Genomic DNA, 19,140 nt, shown 5'->3' with positions numbered 1-19,140 from the left:
GGGGCCCTCTAAAGTTGAATTTGTTTGTCTTTTGTTGGGTGAAGTTGGGCTATTCTCACACCGTCTATTGTCGTGCCGGAGAGAGCAACTGCCGTGCCCTAACCCATGACTGTTATGGCCATTCACGCTTTTTTTTCCTGTTGTTATTTTAACTGCGTGTGTGCGGGGGCTGATATCGGTGCAGGTTGTATGCCGTACGTGTGGCAGTGGAAGTAACGTGGAATGGGGTCTTTGTCTCACTAACTCGCATAAATCTCTTTTTTATTGTTATTGTTATTGCCTATTTTTACCTGCGTACATTGATGTTTCCATTCCCCGGACGTTGTTATTATTGTTTACATTGTAGTAGGGTGAGGATCGAGCACGTTAAAACAAACGTTGGTAATAGGTTTGCACGCAATTGGTGGAACCGAGGGACGCAACTGGGGTTGGTTAGTTAGTTAGTTGACTGTTTGCCTGGTGGGGAATGCGTGAATGCGACAACTGTGGCAGAATAAGTGAAGACTCACGCTTTTTAAAGCCTCAACAGCATGTCCCTCAGTGCTTCTTACTAATTGAAGGCAAATACCTGCAAGAGTCTCCGGCGTCTCAACTTTTCGCAGTCTCCACGCCCGTTAAGTCGTGTGATGTTTCTTTTTACAATGAGGAAACTTCTCAGAAGGTCACATTCGACTTACCGAAGATTATTGGAGGTGCAAACCACAACTCTACGAATCGACGTGATGTGAGTTCGACCAGCAGCCAGTTACATTTGAGGCCTCTACCCAATGAAAGGTTGAATCTTTTTCTTCCATCGAGGGAACTTTACATGCGGGAGCGGGCACTTCAGCAAATGGAGTCTGCAGCCCTTAACGAAAGGGTGATTGCGGACACGAGAAAAGATATTGCTTTGATACGAGACATGCTTAGATCCGCGATAACGGCTCGACCTCTGAAAGAAAAGCAGCACGACAGACCTAATCACGATGAGACTCTTCCACCGGCAAAAGTCAGAAAGGCGGAAACGGGAAAGTGGGAAAAAGAGCTGTTTGACGGTTTCGGTGAGGCTGCGGATGCGGATGCGGTGGATCAACTACTAAACAGTGGAGAGGCAACACGGAACCGGAACAGGGAAGAGGTTTGCGTTATTGAGTTCAATCGAATGGTTAAAACCTCATCGCTGTGTGTGGGAAAATACGGTTTAAACATTAAAGGCATTGAGGATATGGATATCACCGCACCAGCTACCGAATTTACCGTTTGTGTGGAAGAGTACAAGGTAGTTTCAAGTCAAGGGCCCCGAGTCCTGCATGAAGTTAGGCACAGGCTATACAGAAGCATCAACATGAAGCGCGAGCACAATAAATCATTTGATGCCTCTTTCGGGCAACCAGTGGAATTCTTCGTAACGGAATGCAACGACTTACACGTGTTCATAATACATTTGCTATACCGCGGGCGCTTGTTCGCATGGTCATCTGTGAATGCTTTGTATGAAGGACCATGGGTAAGCAAACTTAGGAAACCACCGGTGGATATGGCGGTTGCGTTGGTCGTGGAGCACATAAATTTAGATGATCCTATACTCCGAGGGTTTATATCCGATAAAGCATCAGATGATTTAGGCGAAGCTGAAGCGTACTTGAATCGTCTCGAGTCGCAACCGCCAGCTGCGAACAAAACGGTAGAAAACATGAACGATCCCAGTGTTTCTGCAGTAAACCTTAGACCCCGCATGTCTGCTAAAACAGGGGTCGATAAAGCATCTGAGACAATTCAACACACTAAAACGCAACGACAAAATTATGACGAAAACGGAAAAGTGGTATTAGCAGCCTCCCCAGTCCCGCCAGTGACAAAAAAAAGTTTTTCACACAAGGAGGAAAGGGAAAGTACATCTCCCTCAGGTCCTCAGAACTCAACTGCAATATTGAAACCGTATCCACGTGAATACAGAGAGGAAAGGGAAACTACATCTCCCTCAGGTCCTCAGAACTCAACTGCAACATTGAGGCCGTATCCACGTGAATACAGGGAGGAAAGGGAAACTACATCTCCCTCAGGTCCTCAGAACTCAACTGCAATATTGAAACCGTATCCACGTGAATACAGAGAGGAAAGGGAAACTACATCTCCCTCAGGTCCTCAGAACTCAACTGCAACATTGAGGCCGTATCCACGTGAATACAAGGAGGAAAGGGAAAGTACATCTCCCTCAGGTCCTCAGAACTCAACTGCAACATTGAGGCCGTATCCACGTGAATACAGAGAGGAAAGGGAAAGTACATCTCCCTCAGGTCCTCAGAACTCAACTGCAACATTGAGGCCGTATCCACGTGAATACAAGGAGGAAAGGGAAACTACATCTCCCTCAGATCCTCAGAACTCAACTGCAACATTGAGGCCGTATCCACGTGAATACAGAGAGGAAAGGGAAAGTACATCTCCCTCAGATCCTCAGAACTCAACTGCAACATTGAGGCCGTATCCACGTGAATACAAGGAGGAAAGGGAAACTACATCTCCCTCAGATCCTCAGAACTCAACTGCAACATTGAGGCCGTATCCACGTGAATACAAGGAGGAAAGGGAAACTACATCTCCCTCAGATCCTCAGAACTCAACTGCAACATTGAGGCCGTATCCACGTGAATACAAGGAGGAAAGGGAAACTACATCTCCCTCAGATCCTCAGAACTCAACTGCAACATTGAGGCCGTATCCACGTGAATACAAGGAGGAAAGGGAAACTACATCTCCCTCAGATCCTCAGAACTCAACTGCAACATTGAGGCCGTATCCACGTGAATACAAGGAGGAAAGGGAAACTACATCTCCCTCAGGTCCTCAGAACTCAACTGCAACATTGAGGCCGTATCCACGTGAATACAAGGAGGAAAGGGAAACTACATCTCCCTCAGATCCTCAGAACTCAACTGCAACATTGAGGCCGTATCCACGTGAATACAAGGAGGAAAGGGAAACTACATCTCCCTCAGATCCTCAGAACTCAACTGCAACATTGAGGCCGTATCCACGTGAATACAAGGAGGAAAGGGAAACTACATCTCCCTCAGGTCCTCAGAACTCAACTGCAACATTGAGGCCGTATCCACGTGAATACAAGGAGGAAAGGGAAACTACATCTCCCTCAGATCCTCAGAACTCAACTGCAACATTGAGGCCGTATCCACGTGAATACAGAGAGGAAAGGGAAAGTACATCTCCCTCAGATCCTCAGAACTCAACTGCAACATTGAGGCCGTATCCACGTGAATACAAGGAGGAAAGGGAAACTACATCTCCCTCAGATCCTCAGAACTCAACTGCAACATTGAGGCGGTTTCGACGTGGCGGTATGGACGGAAGGGATGGTAGGGATCATACCGGTGCCGTGACATGTCAATCAAATGGAGGTTGTGTTTCCTCGAAAGGTGAACGTTCCGACACCAAAACCAATGGTGCCTCGGGTACGCGTAACCGCGGTCGCAACAACGATGGAAATGGGGACAAAATTACTGGTGGCTCGGGGTCGCAGAGGTTTCCAGTGGAGGAGAGAGTCTCACCTCTATCTGCTTGTGTTTTGCTTGGTCTCCGCAGTGAGGGCGATGCACCGAGCTCTCGTAAAATTGGAAGTGAAAGGGAGGCTTTTGCGTCTGTGGATTTGCGTGTTAACAAAATTGTTGGACTACCACCGAACTGTTTGTGTGCTCGCGTTTTGGTTTACTTTGTCAACTATATCAGCCGTCAAACAAAGGGGCTGGTGAATGACTCCTCTGATTGTGAGCTGTTCATGAGACCACCAAATGCTATTGGTTATCAGAAAAGTGGTGGGAATGGTACATCACCAACCTTTGACATCAAATTTGATGATATTATGGTTACTAACAACACTTATGCCATTGTTATCATCGAATACATTACAAACCCAAAATGTGGCCCCACCACGTTTGGCCACGTCAGTCTTCCCATCCATACGCTAGCACCGGTCGGAAACTTCCTTTCACGCATCCGATTAGGCGATCCCCGAGAACCCGAAGCGCGGTCGGTGCATGTTGACAGGCTCTCAGGCCCCACCTCCATTCTTACATCGTACAGGAGCTCCAAACAGCGCCAACATGCAGTCGCAGAGGGAAAGTTTGATGCAGCAGCGCTTTACGACAAGCTTCTGCAACCGTTGAAGTCACGTGCCGAATGTCATCCATGTGGATTTATTTCATGGTGTGTCGGTTCTGACCCGAACGCACCGTCCTTTGAGTACCCCGGAGAGCCTCCGCTATCGAATGGAGAAGTGGAGTTGTTTTCTGTACGCGAAGCACTTGACACCAGCAAGTCGTTTCATTATACTGATATTGGTGAACCCATGAGGGCATTTGGCCAGCAAAGGTCACAATCCTTTCGGGACTTCAGCAGCATTGTGCCGTACGACCCCAATCGTGGTTTCTTTATTCTCACGGAGGCTGTACATGGTATGTGCACAAGGGAAGCTCTTTACGTTGTCGTTACATCCATCAACATAAATGGTCATAATAACATAGCATACACCAAAAAATTTCGCTGGTCGTCGGATGTTGGTGCACCACACTTCGATGACCCCATCAAAGCAATAAGGATGGTGAAGGCGCACCCTTTTACCGTTGCTGAAAAGTATCTATTGAGAATAACAAACTTGGACACCATACCAAAATACGAAGGCAGACAACTTCTTGTCGAGCAAGTGGGTTGGACGTTGTTGAAGATGTTTCCTGAGGATGGTGCGGTTCGCACTGGCAGGTATGCGCTCGCTCTCTTTGAGGGCACACCACCCCCTCAATTACTTGATGAAGTGAAATCATACCCCATGGATGAGGTTCTGAGTTATTGGGTGCTAAGCAATCGGGTGCAGTACATTACACCTCCTGCCTCTGTTGTCGTATCAATTGGTGATATCTGCTTTGCTGAACAATTTTCTGTTGACCATCCGGGACGGCCGCAACCGCAAAAACTCATGACAACTAAACACCAGGAGATTTCTCTTCCATGTGCTGGAAATGAGGGATCTATGGGTTACAAGCAAGATGATTTGCTTAAAGACATGGGAATAAGTGTGGAAAAGGCCGAGAGCGCCATAAGGACTGCGTTGAAAAGTTTCCTCCATCGAACCATTCAAAGAAGACGTGAAAAGTATGGAAAGAAGGATGTCCGTTTCGTTGACGGCGAGTAAAACCTACAGTGGTTGCTTGAATTGGTGTTATCATTTGTTGATGAAGTTGCGTGCTTTTTTTTTCCTTCCATCGTGTATTGCTAATGAATGTGTGTAGATTTTGCTCTTTGTATTTATTCCCTCCCCTCCTCCTCTCTTTTGTTTTAACGGGCACTTTATATCGCCAGAGGGGAGAGAGGTAAGACCCATTTGAGTGTCGAAGCAACAAAAAAAATAAAAGAGAAAAAAAGGTCGCAATTGCCTTTGATAGTGTTCATTAATAAAACAAAGAGTCAAGAGAGGAAAGAATAAATAAATACATACATATGTATTATTTATTCTTTTAAAATCTCGGAAAAGGTGTAGTGACTGAATATCTTTTTTTGGGGGGGGTTGACAAAAAAAGAATAGACGGATATTAGGGACGATTCGTTCTGTTTAACGGTGCTATTCCTTTTTGTTTTTTTATTTTTTTTTAACCAAGACTCTCAGCAAAGCCCCTTATTGAATGATGTTCTTTTTTTTTTTCCTTCCCGTTTCCCATTACCCCCAATTCATATTTTTGACACCCGCGTTCCTTCTCCATTTTGTATTTTGATTTGTTTATGGCATGATTGCTGGCGCCATCTAACGGGATGGTGCAGTTTATCTGTTACTCTCTCTTTTCCTTTCAATTTCTGTCTTATCGTCTTTTTCTTTGTTGCTATTTATTATTTGTATGAGTCCCAACGGGATGTTGGCAATAGTTCCAACACTCTTTTCTTACGGTTATTTCTTTTCGTGTTACATTTACCTCATATCCGTTTCGGGATGAAAGTAACACTTAACACCTCCAGTTCCTCTTATATGTGAGGGACCTTTCTTTATTTTGTTTTCTTATTTCTTCTTCTTTCACCTATTCTTTTTTTTTGACTTTTTCAGTTGCTTATGCGGTACTTCGTTCGCCTATTTTTTTTTTCATACCTAGCACTTCTTTTCTTGTGTCTTCATAGGCCATATCCCGTGCCACATTTACCCAAAGAGATAAAATTACCTTTAAGAGATCTGTATTTGTGTGCTCATTTTGTACGGTATTGAATAAATAAATAAATTTATAAATTTATATGTGCGTGTATGTGTATGTGTGTATGGGTTTTGATGACGGTGTTTGTATGTTCACGTGCCGGCATGTTTTCATGGTATCACAATAGTCTTCTATTATTGCTATTATTTATTCTTTAAGAACCTCTAGCAATGTGTAAGGGGGGGAAATATTTTGAAATTCTACATCAAACTCATTTCTGTTTCTATATATATTTTTTCTTTTTCCCTCTCCTCTTTTTCCCATTTCATGCTGTTTAACGTTTCATTGAGAAGGAACGAGTGGAAAAAAAGAAGAGGAAAAGGAGGTTTGTCCCCCTTGCGCATATTTTGAAAGGCAGTGAAATGACAAAATTAGAAGCAAATGCAGCGGTTTATTCACATCGTTTACGGAATCTCGACAGGGCAATAGTGCATCGCCTCGCTGGTGATCAGATAATATTTGGAGAAGGAATAATTACGGCGTACCAACTGCTTGCGGGAGACACGAAATTGGTGGATTTGGAAAAGAAACGACGTGGTGGGAAGAAATTCTCCGCAGGTGTTGCATTTGCTGCGAATGCGAGTCGTGAAAGAAAATTACCGCAACGGAAAGGCAACTGCGGCACTGGAAAAGAAGCACCACTGGTGGAAGCGCTGAGTTTAGTCGGCAAGGTGGATGCCGCCATTGCATTCTGCGAAGGGAAATTAGCAGCTATACAACAGTTATGCCCGTCCTCAAATACCGGTATGCATTTCCGTCAGCAACGTTCCATACATGAGGAGTTAATGCCACACGCCCTGGGAACTGGACGTATAGAATTATTAACAAATGATGGAATAACTAATGATGTTCCCTCAAAACCACTTCTTAGCGGAATGTCCCGGAGACCGTCCAATTATGAACTATCGCCCTCCGATTTTAAGGGTGAATGTTGCACACCCGAACAAATATTCATAGAAGCTCGCGAAGATACGCAGTTTTTGTGGCTTCTGCGATGTATCGCGGAGGAGACAATTCAACGGTATGTTATTGTTTCGGAGGAGCGAATTTACTTTACATCATTTGTTGTTGCCGCGCGTGAAGAAGTAACCGCGGTTATTAGCGCTGCCACGCCACATTACACACCGTCATCGGTGTTATCAGAACTCAACAACCAAACTCTAGTGGCGCAGTCACAAGAAAAACTTATTGAAGAAAAGAAGAAGGTTTGGGTTAACGGAAATTACATAAAGGATAGCAGCACGGACAGCGATGAGTGTTCTCCCGTAGTGAAAGGGTCGGTGAAGACAGTATGTGTAAATATGGAAAGCCCGATTTTGTATAAAAAGCACGTGCGTTTGTTACCTTTCGTTCAAACATTATTGTATGAAACAGAAGCAACACAGCGCACCCAAATTGAAAGGGAATCCCACGTGTCGTTGGAGCTTATTGATGCTCACCGCCAGTTGATGATACATCATATAACGAGTAAGTCGCTAATGGTAACTGAAGAAGAGTGTATGCGTGAACTCATAGAAAACATAAATGATTTTAAACTACCAGTGGAAGGGAAGGTGTGCCCAAAACAACAGAAAATACCTATACCGCGAAGTGATGGAACACTGTCAAGCATGCGAGACATACGCAGTTGCAGTAGTAGTCCTTATGCACCCGCCACTCAAAGCACACATTCCTGCGGTGATACGCCCAGCCACGGAAGTACGTTATCTTCCAACCCTTCAACTCTCGCTGTTTCTCGTAACGTTAAACATGTTACAGCTGGTCACTGTTTCACAACGGAACAAAGGCATATCTTGCGCTTGCAGAACCACGGGGAAGTTCCTGTTTATATTTGCGAGCGCGTGGAGCACGTGAAACGGCAGCAAATATCTACGAGGGAGCGACGGGCGCGAGAGCAATTATTTTCATGCGTGGAAAGCGGTCGCGGCGATGCGAGGAAAATGAGAATCTCGGCGCTGGCAGACAATAGTGTGCTCAACGGTCACACGTATTAACTGGCAAAACGTGTGTTTATTTGTTTTTGTTTTTGTTTTTGGGGTTTTGTTGCTGTGTTGTAGGTGAATGGGAGACTGAAGAGTCCCTTGCTCGTTCACCATATCACAACCCGGCTTCGTCCTCCCTCCCACTCAGTAATTTTGAAACATGTGCCATCGTCGTCTTTTTGTTTATCTCACTATTGTGATAATAACTATTCCTTTGCCGTATTTGTTATTGGAATGGAAAATACTATAATGTTGATGTTGTTGTTGTTGTTTTCAGACTTTTGTTACTACCCAAGCATTTCCTTTCTCCAATACTTCTCTGTGTTCTTTATGAACACACACATTTCTTTCGAGGTGAACTCTTTCCCAATGAAAGGGTTGGTGTAGGTGAAGGAAGCACCAAAAAAAAAAAAAGAGGGGACTGGAAGGGCCCTTGGGGTGATACGTGTTAACGTTGGTGCGCGGGGCAAGCGACTGCTGCCTGCATTGCATGAGTAATGCGACCCTCCAGGCGTTGCAGCGCGGCCGAACCAATAAAAGGGGACGTGTACGGGAAAAAACTTCCGGAGAGCACTTCTACGCGATCGGCGGGTCCAATTAGCGGAACGGATGCTGAAAAACCGGTTCTTCATGTATGGAAAAACCTCGGCGACGATTCAGGAACAATCACTTCCTTCTGGAAAACCATAAAATCTCCCAATTGTAGATACTCCGCAATGCTGGCGTTGCGCATCACGTTGGTTGCTGCGCTCCCTCTGATGCTAATTTCACACTTCTACAAGGAGAAACTTCCCATGTATGCTGTCCTCGGGCTTTTAGGTGTGGCCAATAGCCAAGATACCGTCGGGGAACAAGTTTCCTTTACCATCACATTAGTCCAAGTCGGGGTTTGGAGCACGATATGGGGCAGTTTCTTAAGTTTGTTTGATATACCTAAAAACGAAGCGCTGTGGTGGTCCTTAGCTTTCCTCGGTTGTTTTGCTGTTGGACTCACGGGTAACTTGCGGTGCAGGCGACAGGCCGTTTTGTTTACGATCATCGTTATGGAAGTGCAGCGATCGAAAGAAGAGTGGAGCGCCCTCACAGCTTTGCTTGTTGGGCGTGACATAATTATGAGTGCATTTTTCGCACAGTTACAGGCGATTCTTCTTCCAGTAAGTATGAACCGTCGTGTGGACAGAGAGATGGCAAAGGCTTGCGGGTATTTAGCCGCCATCGTACGCGACGCAGCGAAGGTTTGTTGGTCGAAGGATCCGTTAGAAGTTCAATTAACACTCCCAAAGCTAAGCTCAGATCCCTTGCAAGACTGTTTCATTACCATTCCCGGCCAACTAACCTACGTCTCCTACGAGGTGTGGGTTTCCACGCGTCAGTTAGAATTGCGGAGGGAACGCTTAAAGGTTTTGCAGGACGTTATGCCTATGTTACACGGCCTTACAGCAGTGGCGCGTATAATGAGTGCAGAAGGGGCATATCGAAAGCACCGGCACAGGAGCACTGAAAAAATGGGCGAAGACGCGATAATGAGCACGGCGCTTGAGCGACTCAACGACTCCGTGAATTGTTTTTGTGATGCCTTGAGTAACACTATGGAGCAGCTCTCTACGGTGCTCGAACCCCGTGATGTTATCGAGCGGGTTCCTTTCGACGAATTCGCCACTGCAACATCTAACCTTCAATCAGCACTTGACAAGCTACACTACGACACCATGGCGCACGATTTTGTACCTGAGGATACTGTTTGGTATATGCACCTGGTATTTGCCCATCATATGATGATCTTGTTAGGCGAGGAAATCCACAAATATGCGGAAAACCTCCGAAATTTTGACCCTTCGCGATTCAAATCGGGATCGCGACGCTTCATTGAGTTTTTCTTCTTAGATGTCTTCCACGGCTTCGTTAAGATGATCAAAAATCGTTTCACATTAGCCACACCCCATGATGTACGCGTATTCAAGAACGCTTTTAAAATTGCTTGTGCGTATATTGTTGGGTGTGCGTATTCACTTTACATCGACAAGGAGAATGTTTACTATTTCGGCATGACTATTCTCATGGGTGTGGGCTTACCCACAGCTGGTGAGTCTATAATGAGTGGAGTGCAGCGTGTTGCGGGACTTCTCTTTTCCACATCCCTGGCGTATGCTGTCGACCGGAACTATCATCATGGTTGGGAATCGTTCGTCTGCGTGCTTTTTGGGGTATTCATCGCACTTTTTGCGCGTGTAGCTCCAGCCTATGCTAGTTGTGCTCTTCATTGCGCAATAACACTTCCACCTTCTCTGCACGTGGTCTCTGACTTCCGTCTCACACTCAGTCGACTCGTATCAAATGCATTTTCAGTGATGTCATATTACGCGATAGTTGTGTTCATATTCCCTGTAGACCCAATCAAGGTGTTGCACAATACGGAAGTATGTGTGGTGAAAGCATTGTCAGAGAACTTTTCGGAACTTATGGGACTCGTCCATCCCCCAGTTGGTGAAGGAGACGATGAGGGAAGTGAAATAATGTCACTTTTGCTAAGGATTAAGGGACGGAGGGAGGCGGTGTGGGAAACGTTGAAATCGGTACGCGTGTGCATGGGAGTAGCGGCAACAGAACCTATTCTTCACGGTATACCGTATCCTGCGCGTGGTCAAGAGGAGTTTGTTCCCGTCTTGCGGCGCCTCGCAGCCTCTGTGGATATTATTTTACTTGGATTATTACACACACACAGGCAGCGGCCAGGGGGAATGGATCATGAGATCCAGCAAGTGTTCGCAACAATACAACCTGTTGTGCGGGAAATTGACAAATACTCCGTTCATGTGATGCAAGACTTCGTAGACGCGGTCCACAAACCAATGGAATGGTCTTATGACTTGGCTGCGGAACACTACTCGAAACTCCGCGAGTTAACTGTGCTGTTGAGGGCCGCTTTTAAAAGTGTGTACGAGGATATTATTGCGGGATTGAGGAGAAATGCGGTGCAGATAAAACTTGGAAAGTTTCCAAACCATAATTTCCTGGACATGAGCTGCACTTTTGATGGTGCGAGTTTTGCGCATGATGCAAATGAAATGAGTCTTTCTTTTGGCGATACGCTACGATTGGACGAACTACTTGATTGTGAGGAGCTAACAGCGCCGCGTAATGCAAGTTTCTTGCTTGCTCCAAAAGATTTTACAATCAATCACGACATGAATATGAGCATTGCTATTCTTGTTGGTATTAATCTATTCTGCACGCAATTGAAAAAGACCATGGAAGCCACATCGCAACTAAACGCCTTCGAAAGGAGCCGCATTGGCAGTTGATGAAGTTGATTAAATGAAGCTCCTTTTTTTTTTTCGTTGTTATTGGTGTTGGTTATGTATTCACGTGCATGACAGGATGGATTAATGTATGGATATATTGGAATGTGACCACTACGTTACGTATTTTTTGGGGGGTGGGGGGTGGGAGAGGGGTTACTTGTTTTCTTTCTTCGTGTGCGCGCCTGTATTCTGTAACTCCATGTTTTGGCAGTTAATAAAGTTAGTGAACCTTTAAAAAAAAATTTAAAAAACTTCTCCTTGCTCCCTTTTATCCTCTTGAGCATGAGTGCTTGTGTTTTCGTTGTTTTTCTTGTTTTATTTTTCAAAGCATAAAGGGGAGTGTAGTGGCGTTGGGTGCAAAAGTGTTAGATGCATGTGTTTGTTTTGTTTATTTGTCGCAAAGGAACAGCTCCTTCTTTTCCTTCCTCATATTTCGCATTTTCGTGCGTTTCGTCACCTTCGTCTTCTCATTGTGATTGTGATTGTGATTGTGTCTTTTGTTTACATTGTTGTAATAATACTTACGTTGCCCTTCCGCTTGTTTGTTTGTTATTGTTGTTGTTGTTGTTGTTGTTTTTTGCGAATTCCCTTGTAACGGGTCGTCGTAGCGCGCAGCACCGAAAAGGTAGAAAGTTTTTTTTCTTTCTTTCTGCTGCTGTTCCCCTTCCCCATCTTTGAAAACCATCGCTGTTCCGTTCAAGGGCGAAAAAAAGAAAAAATCGTTGACGGCAACTTGGGTGTGAGCATATATATATATATAGGCGTACTTGTATTTATGTATGTATGTTTGTGTGTTTGTGTGTGTGTGTTCTGTTCGTGACGTTTCGAGCAGCCGCTTTCTATTATTATTATTGTTATTGTTATTATTCTCATCATTATTTTCCATCTTCTATTTCTATTCTTTCCTTTCACCCCTTATCCACTTTACTTCGCTATATATAATTTTTCTTCTCCCTTCCGCTCACTTTTCTCCGGCGCATTACGACTTTCGTATGCTTATGTGTTACAACACTGGCACAAAACAAACAAAGAGCAGCGAGGGTAAAGGTACAACGCGAACAAGGAAGGGGAAGAGGAAGGAGTCAATAAAATAATAACAAAACAATATTCAAAAAAAAAAAAGCAATGACCCGATATTCACTTGCCCTCTGCATGGTGCTTTCTCTAGTTTTTGCAGTTGTGTTTTTACGACCGATTGCCGCCGCTCCTCAAGAAAGCAATGGATCAAACACAATAAGTGTACCACCCATTGACGGTGACACCATGTTGCTGAATCAAAATGTAATCCTATTTGCTTGCATCGTGGACACTCCATTTACTCAATTCGATGCAGACGAATTCATTGAGAAAGCACTTGGTATTCTCACACAACTCCCCAAGGGGGAATTCAATCGAACATCGCAATTTGAACTACTAGAATACTGCAGTTGGGATACTAGGGTTGCGGATGAGAAATCTTTCTGTGGTGCAGAAGATGAGGGGCCCACATATGCGGCTCAAACTCTTGTGCGTTTTGGTGTGGCGGGTGTTGATGGAGAATCTCTAAAGAGGCTTTCCTTTTCCTCACTCTCAGCTATTTTGCCTCCTTTCATTCAGGGGGAAGATCCTGCACTTTTCCCTCCAGACAAAAGGCAGCATTTCGTTGAAAGGATGATGAACAGCGACAATACCTTCGATGTGGTGGCGGTTGTAGTCCTTTTCTTATATCCCATTTTGCTTTTTTATTACCTATTAACCTCGTGCACGAGGGAACGTATTCGCGACAAACAGTGCGTGGAATTCCTACGCAATTCCATTAACTCTGAACTGGCGTACAGGCAGCATATGAAATGTGCGGAGATGTATGCGTCTAGCGGTCAAACCGTACAAAAGTGTGGATCTGATGCCTATAATGTGGAGTTGGAAGACATGGATCCGCATAATAGAGTAAATGTAATGTCTCGGGAAGGAATGGCAAGTGGAGAAGTGGCTTGTAATGACGGGAGGGATGGCGGAATGCAAAAACCAACGCAACTATGAGTAAATGCGTCAGGAATGTTACAATGATATGAAATAACAAAACAACTTCAGTGTAATGAGAGGAGGGATGGGATACGATAGCAGGGCAGAGAAAAAGAAAAGCGAAGAAAAAAAAACGTAAGTGGAAGCGGTGTCGTCCACTTTGTGCATAAACCTTCCCCGGCGTTTCTGTTTTGTCGGATGACCCGCTGTTTAAAATAAGGTGACGAGTAACGTATTTGCGGTTCTGCATGGATATCTTTTAAATGTTCTTTTAATGTGCCGTTGTGTGGAAAATAAATACTAGGTTGCAGGAGATGAGGTATGGGAGAACTGGCGTTCAAGAGGGCTAAGAGGGCAAAAGGAAGGAGACGCCATCAGTCCAATTGCTACATTTGCTGTGTGCGTGTAATTTAGGGGGAGGGGTTGTGTTTATTTCTCCCCAATTATGCGCCTTTCACCGATTTCCTCTGTGGAGTGAAAGTCATTATTTAGTAACCGTTTTGTTCAGGAAGAATCTCAATGCGTTTATTCTGAAGGTGCACATTAAGTATTTCCTATCATAGGTTGCTTTTTTTTTTTTGCTTCCTGCGCCTTCCCCATGACGCCTTAACTTTGCTCGGCGTATTGAACTTTGTGCTTCTAGGGTAAGTGATTAGCTGTGTGGTGAATACGCTGTTCTTTTGGAAGTTGGGAAGGGGAGAACATGACGAAACCGATTGAAATGATGGTTGCTCTCCCTTATTAGTTATATATAAAACTATGTTTATATATCAGGGGAGAGAGACACGTAAAACTTAGTTTGACCCTTTCGCTTACCCGTGGAGTTGCATTGGTTGTATTTAATTTGGAGTGTTTCTCTGCCTAGTGTTCAACCAAACCCTGGAGTTTCGTAACTGAGCCGTCACTATTATTTTACTGCACGGAAAAATATCCTTCATTCATATTCCTTTGAGCTTAAGAACCTCGAGTTGTAGTTGGTTTCAGTACGTTAAGCCGGCAGGCTGTCGCATTCCACTGGAGTGCAACGATACATAGTAATGTCTTTTGTACCACCTCCAGCATCATCCACCACTCACGCTCAACGGGAAGTTGAGCTCACTCTCTTACGTTTTTTAGAGAAATACCGGCCGGAGGTCTGCGATCTTTGGGGTACGCACTCTAACATCTATTTGCATGCCGATTCCAATGAGAAAGAAGAGGAAATGTGTACTATAGACAACGAGGAGGGGATTGTACATTCTCTCAACCGAGAGAGCCACGAAAAGTACCTGAAGAGTCGGTTGGTAAAGCTTCCTGAGTATGCGCAACGGCTGTACAACGCGCAGCCGTGGATGGTTTACTGGACGTTGCAGGCTGCTGAGATGCTCGGAATCACAGAGAAATTGTATGAGCAGATATCTCAAGACGCATTAGGGGAGTTCATACTCAGCTGCTTGCAGGAACAACCTGTTGAAGATGAGCAGAAGGGTTGTTGGGGAAGTGAAGAAGGGGGAAAGCACGGAAAGGGAAGCATGCCTCAGCAATGTGGCAATGTGTATGATTTTCTCCGTCGGTGCGATGCTGATCATACGTGTGCTATTGGGTTCTCCGGGGGAAACTATGGACAGATTCCGCATTTGGCTACATCGTACGCGGGAGTTTGCTCGCTCTGCATCCTGGAATGTCCAGAATACCTTCAGGCTCTTCCACGTTCCGCCATTAAGCGCTGGTTGCTCTCACTTCGCTGTGCCGACGGCAGTTTCCGCATGCACATAGGCGGGGAGGCGGATATTCGCGCATCATATTGTGTCGCGGTTATTACCACATTACTACAGCTCCAGGACGTGGATGCAAGTAGTGGAGATATTCTGAGAGAGCAGGAGGCGCAATTCGTAGCTTCGTGTCAGACACACGAGGGCGGATTTGCGTGCGGGAGGTTTGCCAGCGAAGCGCACGGGGCCTACACTCAATGCGGGTTAGCTGCCCTGATTTTGATGAAGAGACCAGAGTTATGCAATTATACGGCGTTGAGAGGATGGCTAGCGGCGCGTCAACTGCGTTTTGAAGGTGGTTTTAACGGAAGAACAAATAAACTGGTGGACTCTTGCTACGCCCACTGGGTGGGCGCATCACACGTGTTACTGCGTGTTGGTGAGAGCCTTGCTAAAATAACGACTTGTGGTGAAACGAAACGCAGCTTAACATCACGGGAAATGCTTTTGCTCGACCACGCGCAGTTGGTCGACATCTCAAACTTACATCCAGAGAGTTTTGAGGCATGGTCCCAACATGAGGAAGAAAAACAGGAACGAGCCAGCCGTGTGGAAGCGTACCTTAGCGCTACACCACTTGCAGCGTCGTGGTCATCATCAGGTGTACCTAACGTTTTGGACGACGATGCGGGCGACTTTTACTTCAATCAGAGGCGGCTACAACTTTACATTTTGGCGTGCTGCCAAAACAGGGAAGAAGGTGGGTTGATGGATAAACCGAACTATCCCAATGATTTTTATCACACTTGTTATTCACTTTCAGGGATGAGCTCCGCGCAAAATCTGCAAGGCATGCAAGTCAACAGAGACGGCCGTGACTTGAGTGGGAACTCATTTTATGCAGCTGCGGTCTCACGGGGTTATATTCCTGGGCGGAGGGACAGTTATGGAATTGTCCTCCCTTCAGATGAACGTAGTGGTGTTAGTAGTGAGTTGCACCTGAGCAAGAACTGTCTTCGCCCTACAAACCCCATTTTCAACATCAACCAGTCAAAGGTTTTGTTTGCACTGCGTACTTGGGGCGCAAAGACTTTCATGTGCTGACGTTAAAGGTATTTCAAAGTGTTGTGCCCCGAAGACATTCAGTCTGGGGACGATCAAAAAAAAAAAAGTGGGAGGAGAGCGGGGTTGAGTCGCGTGGTAAATGTTTCCATGTGACAAACACCTCTATACAACTTCTATTTTTTATAATTGGCAGCGAATGTAACTTCAGTGCGAAAAGGATGGAACAGAACCCCAATACATTTGATCTTCCTCTGTAGTTGTGATACGCCTTCTCCGGGTTCGTAACCGGCTTCTTCATCTTTGGTGTGCACTGCTGCCTTAACTTTCCTTCTTCTTTAAGCCCAAAAATGCAGGACGTACCAAATCCAAACCCTTCGATTGGTACTTCACCTTCCACTGATCCCGCGTCGTTCGCGTTCTCGTTAGATGAATTAGCAAGTGAGAACTTTGACGTTATTCAGTGGATAAATACCTCTTTGCAATGTATTTCTTCGGCGAATCCTGATGGGGTAGAAACCGATGCGGAGTTGGAAGGGCGCATCACAAATTTGTACGGCAGATTGCATTCATACTCACAGGAGGTTGCAAGTTCTGTTGACGACACTATCACACAGGCGCTCGTTCGGCTCCCCCGAACTGGGCTGGAAGTCGGCCGTATGGTTACGGAAGTTCAACAACTTCAACAGGCACTTTGCAAAATAAGAGAGGAGGCGCAACCAGCGGTAGAAATGATCTCCAAACCATACGTTGCACAGCTCAATGATCTGAAGAAAACGCAGAAGAAGCTCATGCGCTGCTCTGAAACACTTAAGAAGGCATCGGAAGTTGATAGCAATATGAAGCAATTGGACGATATTATGGAGAAACTTCGTGTTTCGGTGTCAGAGGTGGACATAGACTTAGTGGCGGTGTCTATTAGGGAGGTGCGGCAAAACCTCGCAGACCTTCAGAAATTAGAGGTAACGTTTGGTGGAAAGCAGCTGGAAGCAGTTGAGAGGCATGAACAACTCCTGCAACGCGTGGTGGAGACCGAATGTATGGAACAGTTACGCCGAAGAGTAGTAGACCGTGCTGCTCATCTCCTCAAGGTACTTGATACTATTGGGAGGGCTGATGCTGTTCTTCAGCAATTTTCCGCAGAGAGCATAGCCTCCGAAAAGGAAAAAGTGTTTTGTCTGCTACATCACTCTGAGTCAAAAGTTTCAAGGCATCCAATTTCTCCCGTGCGTGCGGCAGAGGTGCTGAAAACGCAACTTATACCTTCCTTAGGATGTGCACTCACCGACCAGTTAGACTATTTAATGCAGTTGGCACATGTTTACAGCGGTAATCGCGATATCACGGATAATGCGGAGATTTCTGAAGGGCCCGAGTCGCAACCCGTGAAAGTTTTGCGTTTAATGGCAGATGAAATTGTAGAATGTCTTTCCACTTGCTTAACTCCCATTTTGCAGTGTGTGGAGAGGAATCCTGAGCTTATTTCCTGCTTTGAGGCAGTAAGGCAGCTTAGTATTAAAATTGATTCTACTCCTCCGAAGGTATGTGTTGGTGCTGAGGACGGAAGAAACGTTAAAAACAGTTTGTGTAGGCGGGACGATATTGCAGAGCAAATTAATTTTTATACTCAAACTGAGCTTGCACACATATTCGAGCAACCTAAGGTGCTGGAATCATTTGCACGGCGAGAAGCAGAGCGCGTGGAAGACCTCTTAAAGGATTCGCAATCTATCATGAAGTATGATCGATTTCAAGTAGTTATGAATGGACTGATGGAAGCTGTAAAGGCCGTTCTTCAGTTCTTTCCTGACAAAACATTACCGATCTGTGTGAGCCGATGGAAGGTGGCACTCGTCCAGTCGCTGACATTTTTTCAACCCGCACCTCACACGCACCAGACGGAGTTGTTAGAGCGCCTTTCAGCGTTACGCAAAATTGTTCAACAATTGCTTCTGTCTACGCAGAAAATGTGCGAAGACTATGTCAAATCTGCGGAGGTGCGCCGACTACGTCCAACTGAGGTTGAGTCTATCAATAGTCAACTAAGTGAACAGCTGTGGCGGCCACTAAACAATGTACTGGTGATTTGTGCTGCTGAATGCCAGCAGGCTATAAAACAAACTGTCATTGCTCCCGTTATTGCCACAGCTGACGGTTATGAGTCGCAACCACTCTGGAGGTTACAGTCGAGTAACGGAGGAAGCGCTGTGATTTCCAATTCTGTGCTACACACGCCATTACATCTTGCGCCTAGTGAAATGGTGCGCGGCTTTGGTGAAGCCATTGTGGAAATACCATTAGCACTCGAATCATTACGGGGTGGCAGCGAGGGACGGTTCGACGGCATTGAAGAGTTACTCGAAGAAGTAACGGAATATTGGTTAGATGATATTGTGCGCACGGCGGTATCGGACTTTATTGAGTCTAAAGTGGCCAACATTATAATGTGTTTCCCACTTAATAGCGACGATGCTGCGGCCCTTGCAGTAGAACAACTTGTAACCGACTTGAGTTATTTGAAAAGCATTCTGGCTGCAGTTAGTGATGATCCTTTCGAGCGACTGGAAAGCGTTCTCTCCCGATTAAAAACTGCAAGTATAAAATCTGGAAGCACAATCGCCATTCGAGAACTTATAGCTGAACAGGGACAGTCGAAAGAATAACCATAGTGAAACGCAACTACCGTTAGCGACGGCAACTGTGAAAAAGCAATAAGTCCCGTCATCTCTTCCAATAAAGCAATGCTCAGAAAATTGAACACAAAAAATTTTAAAAATCACAAAAAGAACAACATCCATGCCTCCTCCCATGTTACAACTGCTTTCCACGAGGGGGGAAATTATTAATACAAACATTTACCCACTCTTTCCTACTGTTG

The 19,140-nt window shown here is 45.3% G+C and overlaps 6 protein-coding genes across 6 annotated transcripts, besides 8 other annotated features; all 6 read left to right on the top strand.

Moving 5' to 3' along the window:
- Positions 1–19,140: part of a sequence feature (sequence corresponds to BAC RPCI93-8P12) that runs on past both edges of the window.
- Positions 467–5,182, top strand: Tb927.7.500 (hypothetical protein, conserved; the record flags this gene model as incomplete). Its single annotated transcript, XM_840581.1, has 1 exon — positions 467–5,182. One exon carries the CDS (start codon positions 467–469, stop codon positions 5,180–5,182), a length of 4,716 nt encoding a protein of 1,571 aa, XP_845674.1.
- Positions 6,020–6,071: a sequence feature (A-rich).
- Positions 6,238–6,266: a sequence feature (AT_rich).
- On the top strand, positions 6,587–8,218 carry Tb927.7.490 (hypothetical protein, conserved; the record flags this gene model as incomplete). The annotated part of the gene is made up of 1 exon (XM_840580.1): positions 6,587–8,218. The coding sequence occupies one exon, from the start codon at positions 6,587–6,589 to the stop codon at positions 8,216–8,218; it is 1,632 nt and encodes a 543-aa protein (XP_845673.1).
- Positions 8,238–8,259: a microsatellite.
- Positions 8,704–11,508, top strand: Tb927.7.480 (hypothetical protein, conserved; the record flags this gene model as incomplete). Its single annotated transcript, XM_840579.1, has 1 exon — positions 8,704–11,508. One exon carries the CDS (start codon positions 8,704–8,706, stop codon positions 11,506–11,508), a length of 2,805 nt encoding a protein of 934 aa, XP_845672.1.
- Positions 11,739–11,759: a sequence feature (AT_rich).
- Positions 12,055–12,083: a microsatellite.
- Positions 12,277–12,315: a microsatellite.
- Positions 12,349–12,388: a microsatellite.
- On the top strand, positions 12,634–13,527 carry Tb927.7.470 (hypothetical protein; the record flags this gene model as incomplete). The annotated part of the gene is made up of 1 exon (XM_840578.1): positions 12,634–13,527. The coding sequence occupies one exon, from the start codon at positions 12,634–12,636 to the stop codon at positions 13,525–13,527; it is 894 nt and encodes a 297-aa protein (XP_845671.1).
- Positions 14,547–16,304, top strand: Tb927.7.460 (protein farnesyltransferase beta subunit; the record flags this gene model as incomplete). The annotated part of the gene is made up of 1 exon (XM_840577.1): positions 14,547–16,304. The coding sequence occupies one exon, from the start codon at positions 14,547–14,549 to the stop codon at positions 16,302–16,304; it is 1,758 nt and encodes a 585-aa protein (XP_845670.1).
- Positions 16,613–18,925, top strand: Tb927.7.450 (hypothetical protein, conserved; the record flags this gene model as incomplete). Its single annotated transcript, XM_840576.1, has 1 exon — positions 16,613–18,925. The coding sequence occupies one exon, from the start codon at positions 16,613–16,615 to the stop codon at positions 18,923–18,925; it is 2,313 nt and encodes a 770-aa protein (XP_845669.1).

Source organism: Trypanosoma brucei, chromosome 7, assembly GCF_000002445.2.
Source record: "Trypanosoma brucei brucei TREU927 chromosome 7, complete sequence".
NCBI classification, from domain to species: domain Eukaryota; phylum Euglenozoa; class Kinetoplastea; order Trypanosomatida; family Trypanosomatidae; genus Trypanosoma; species Trypanosoma brucei.
Note: the sequence above shows the minus strand (reverse complement) of the source record. Positions and strands in the feature narration are given on the sequence as shown.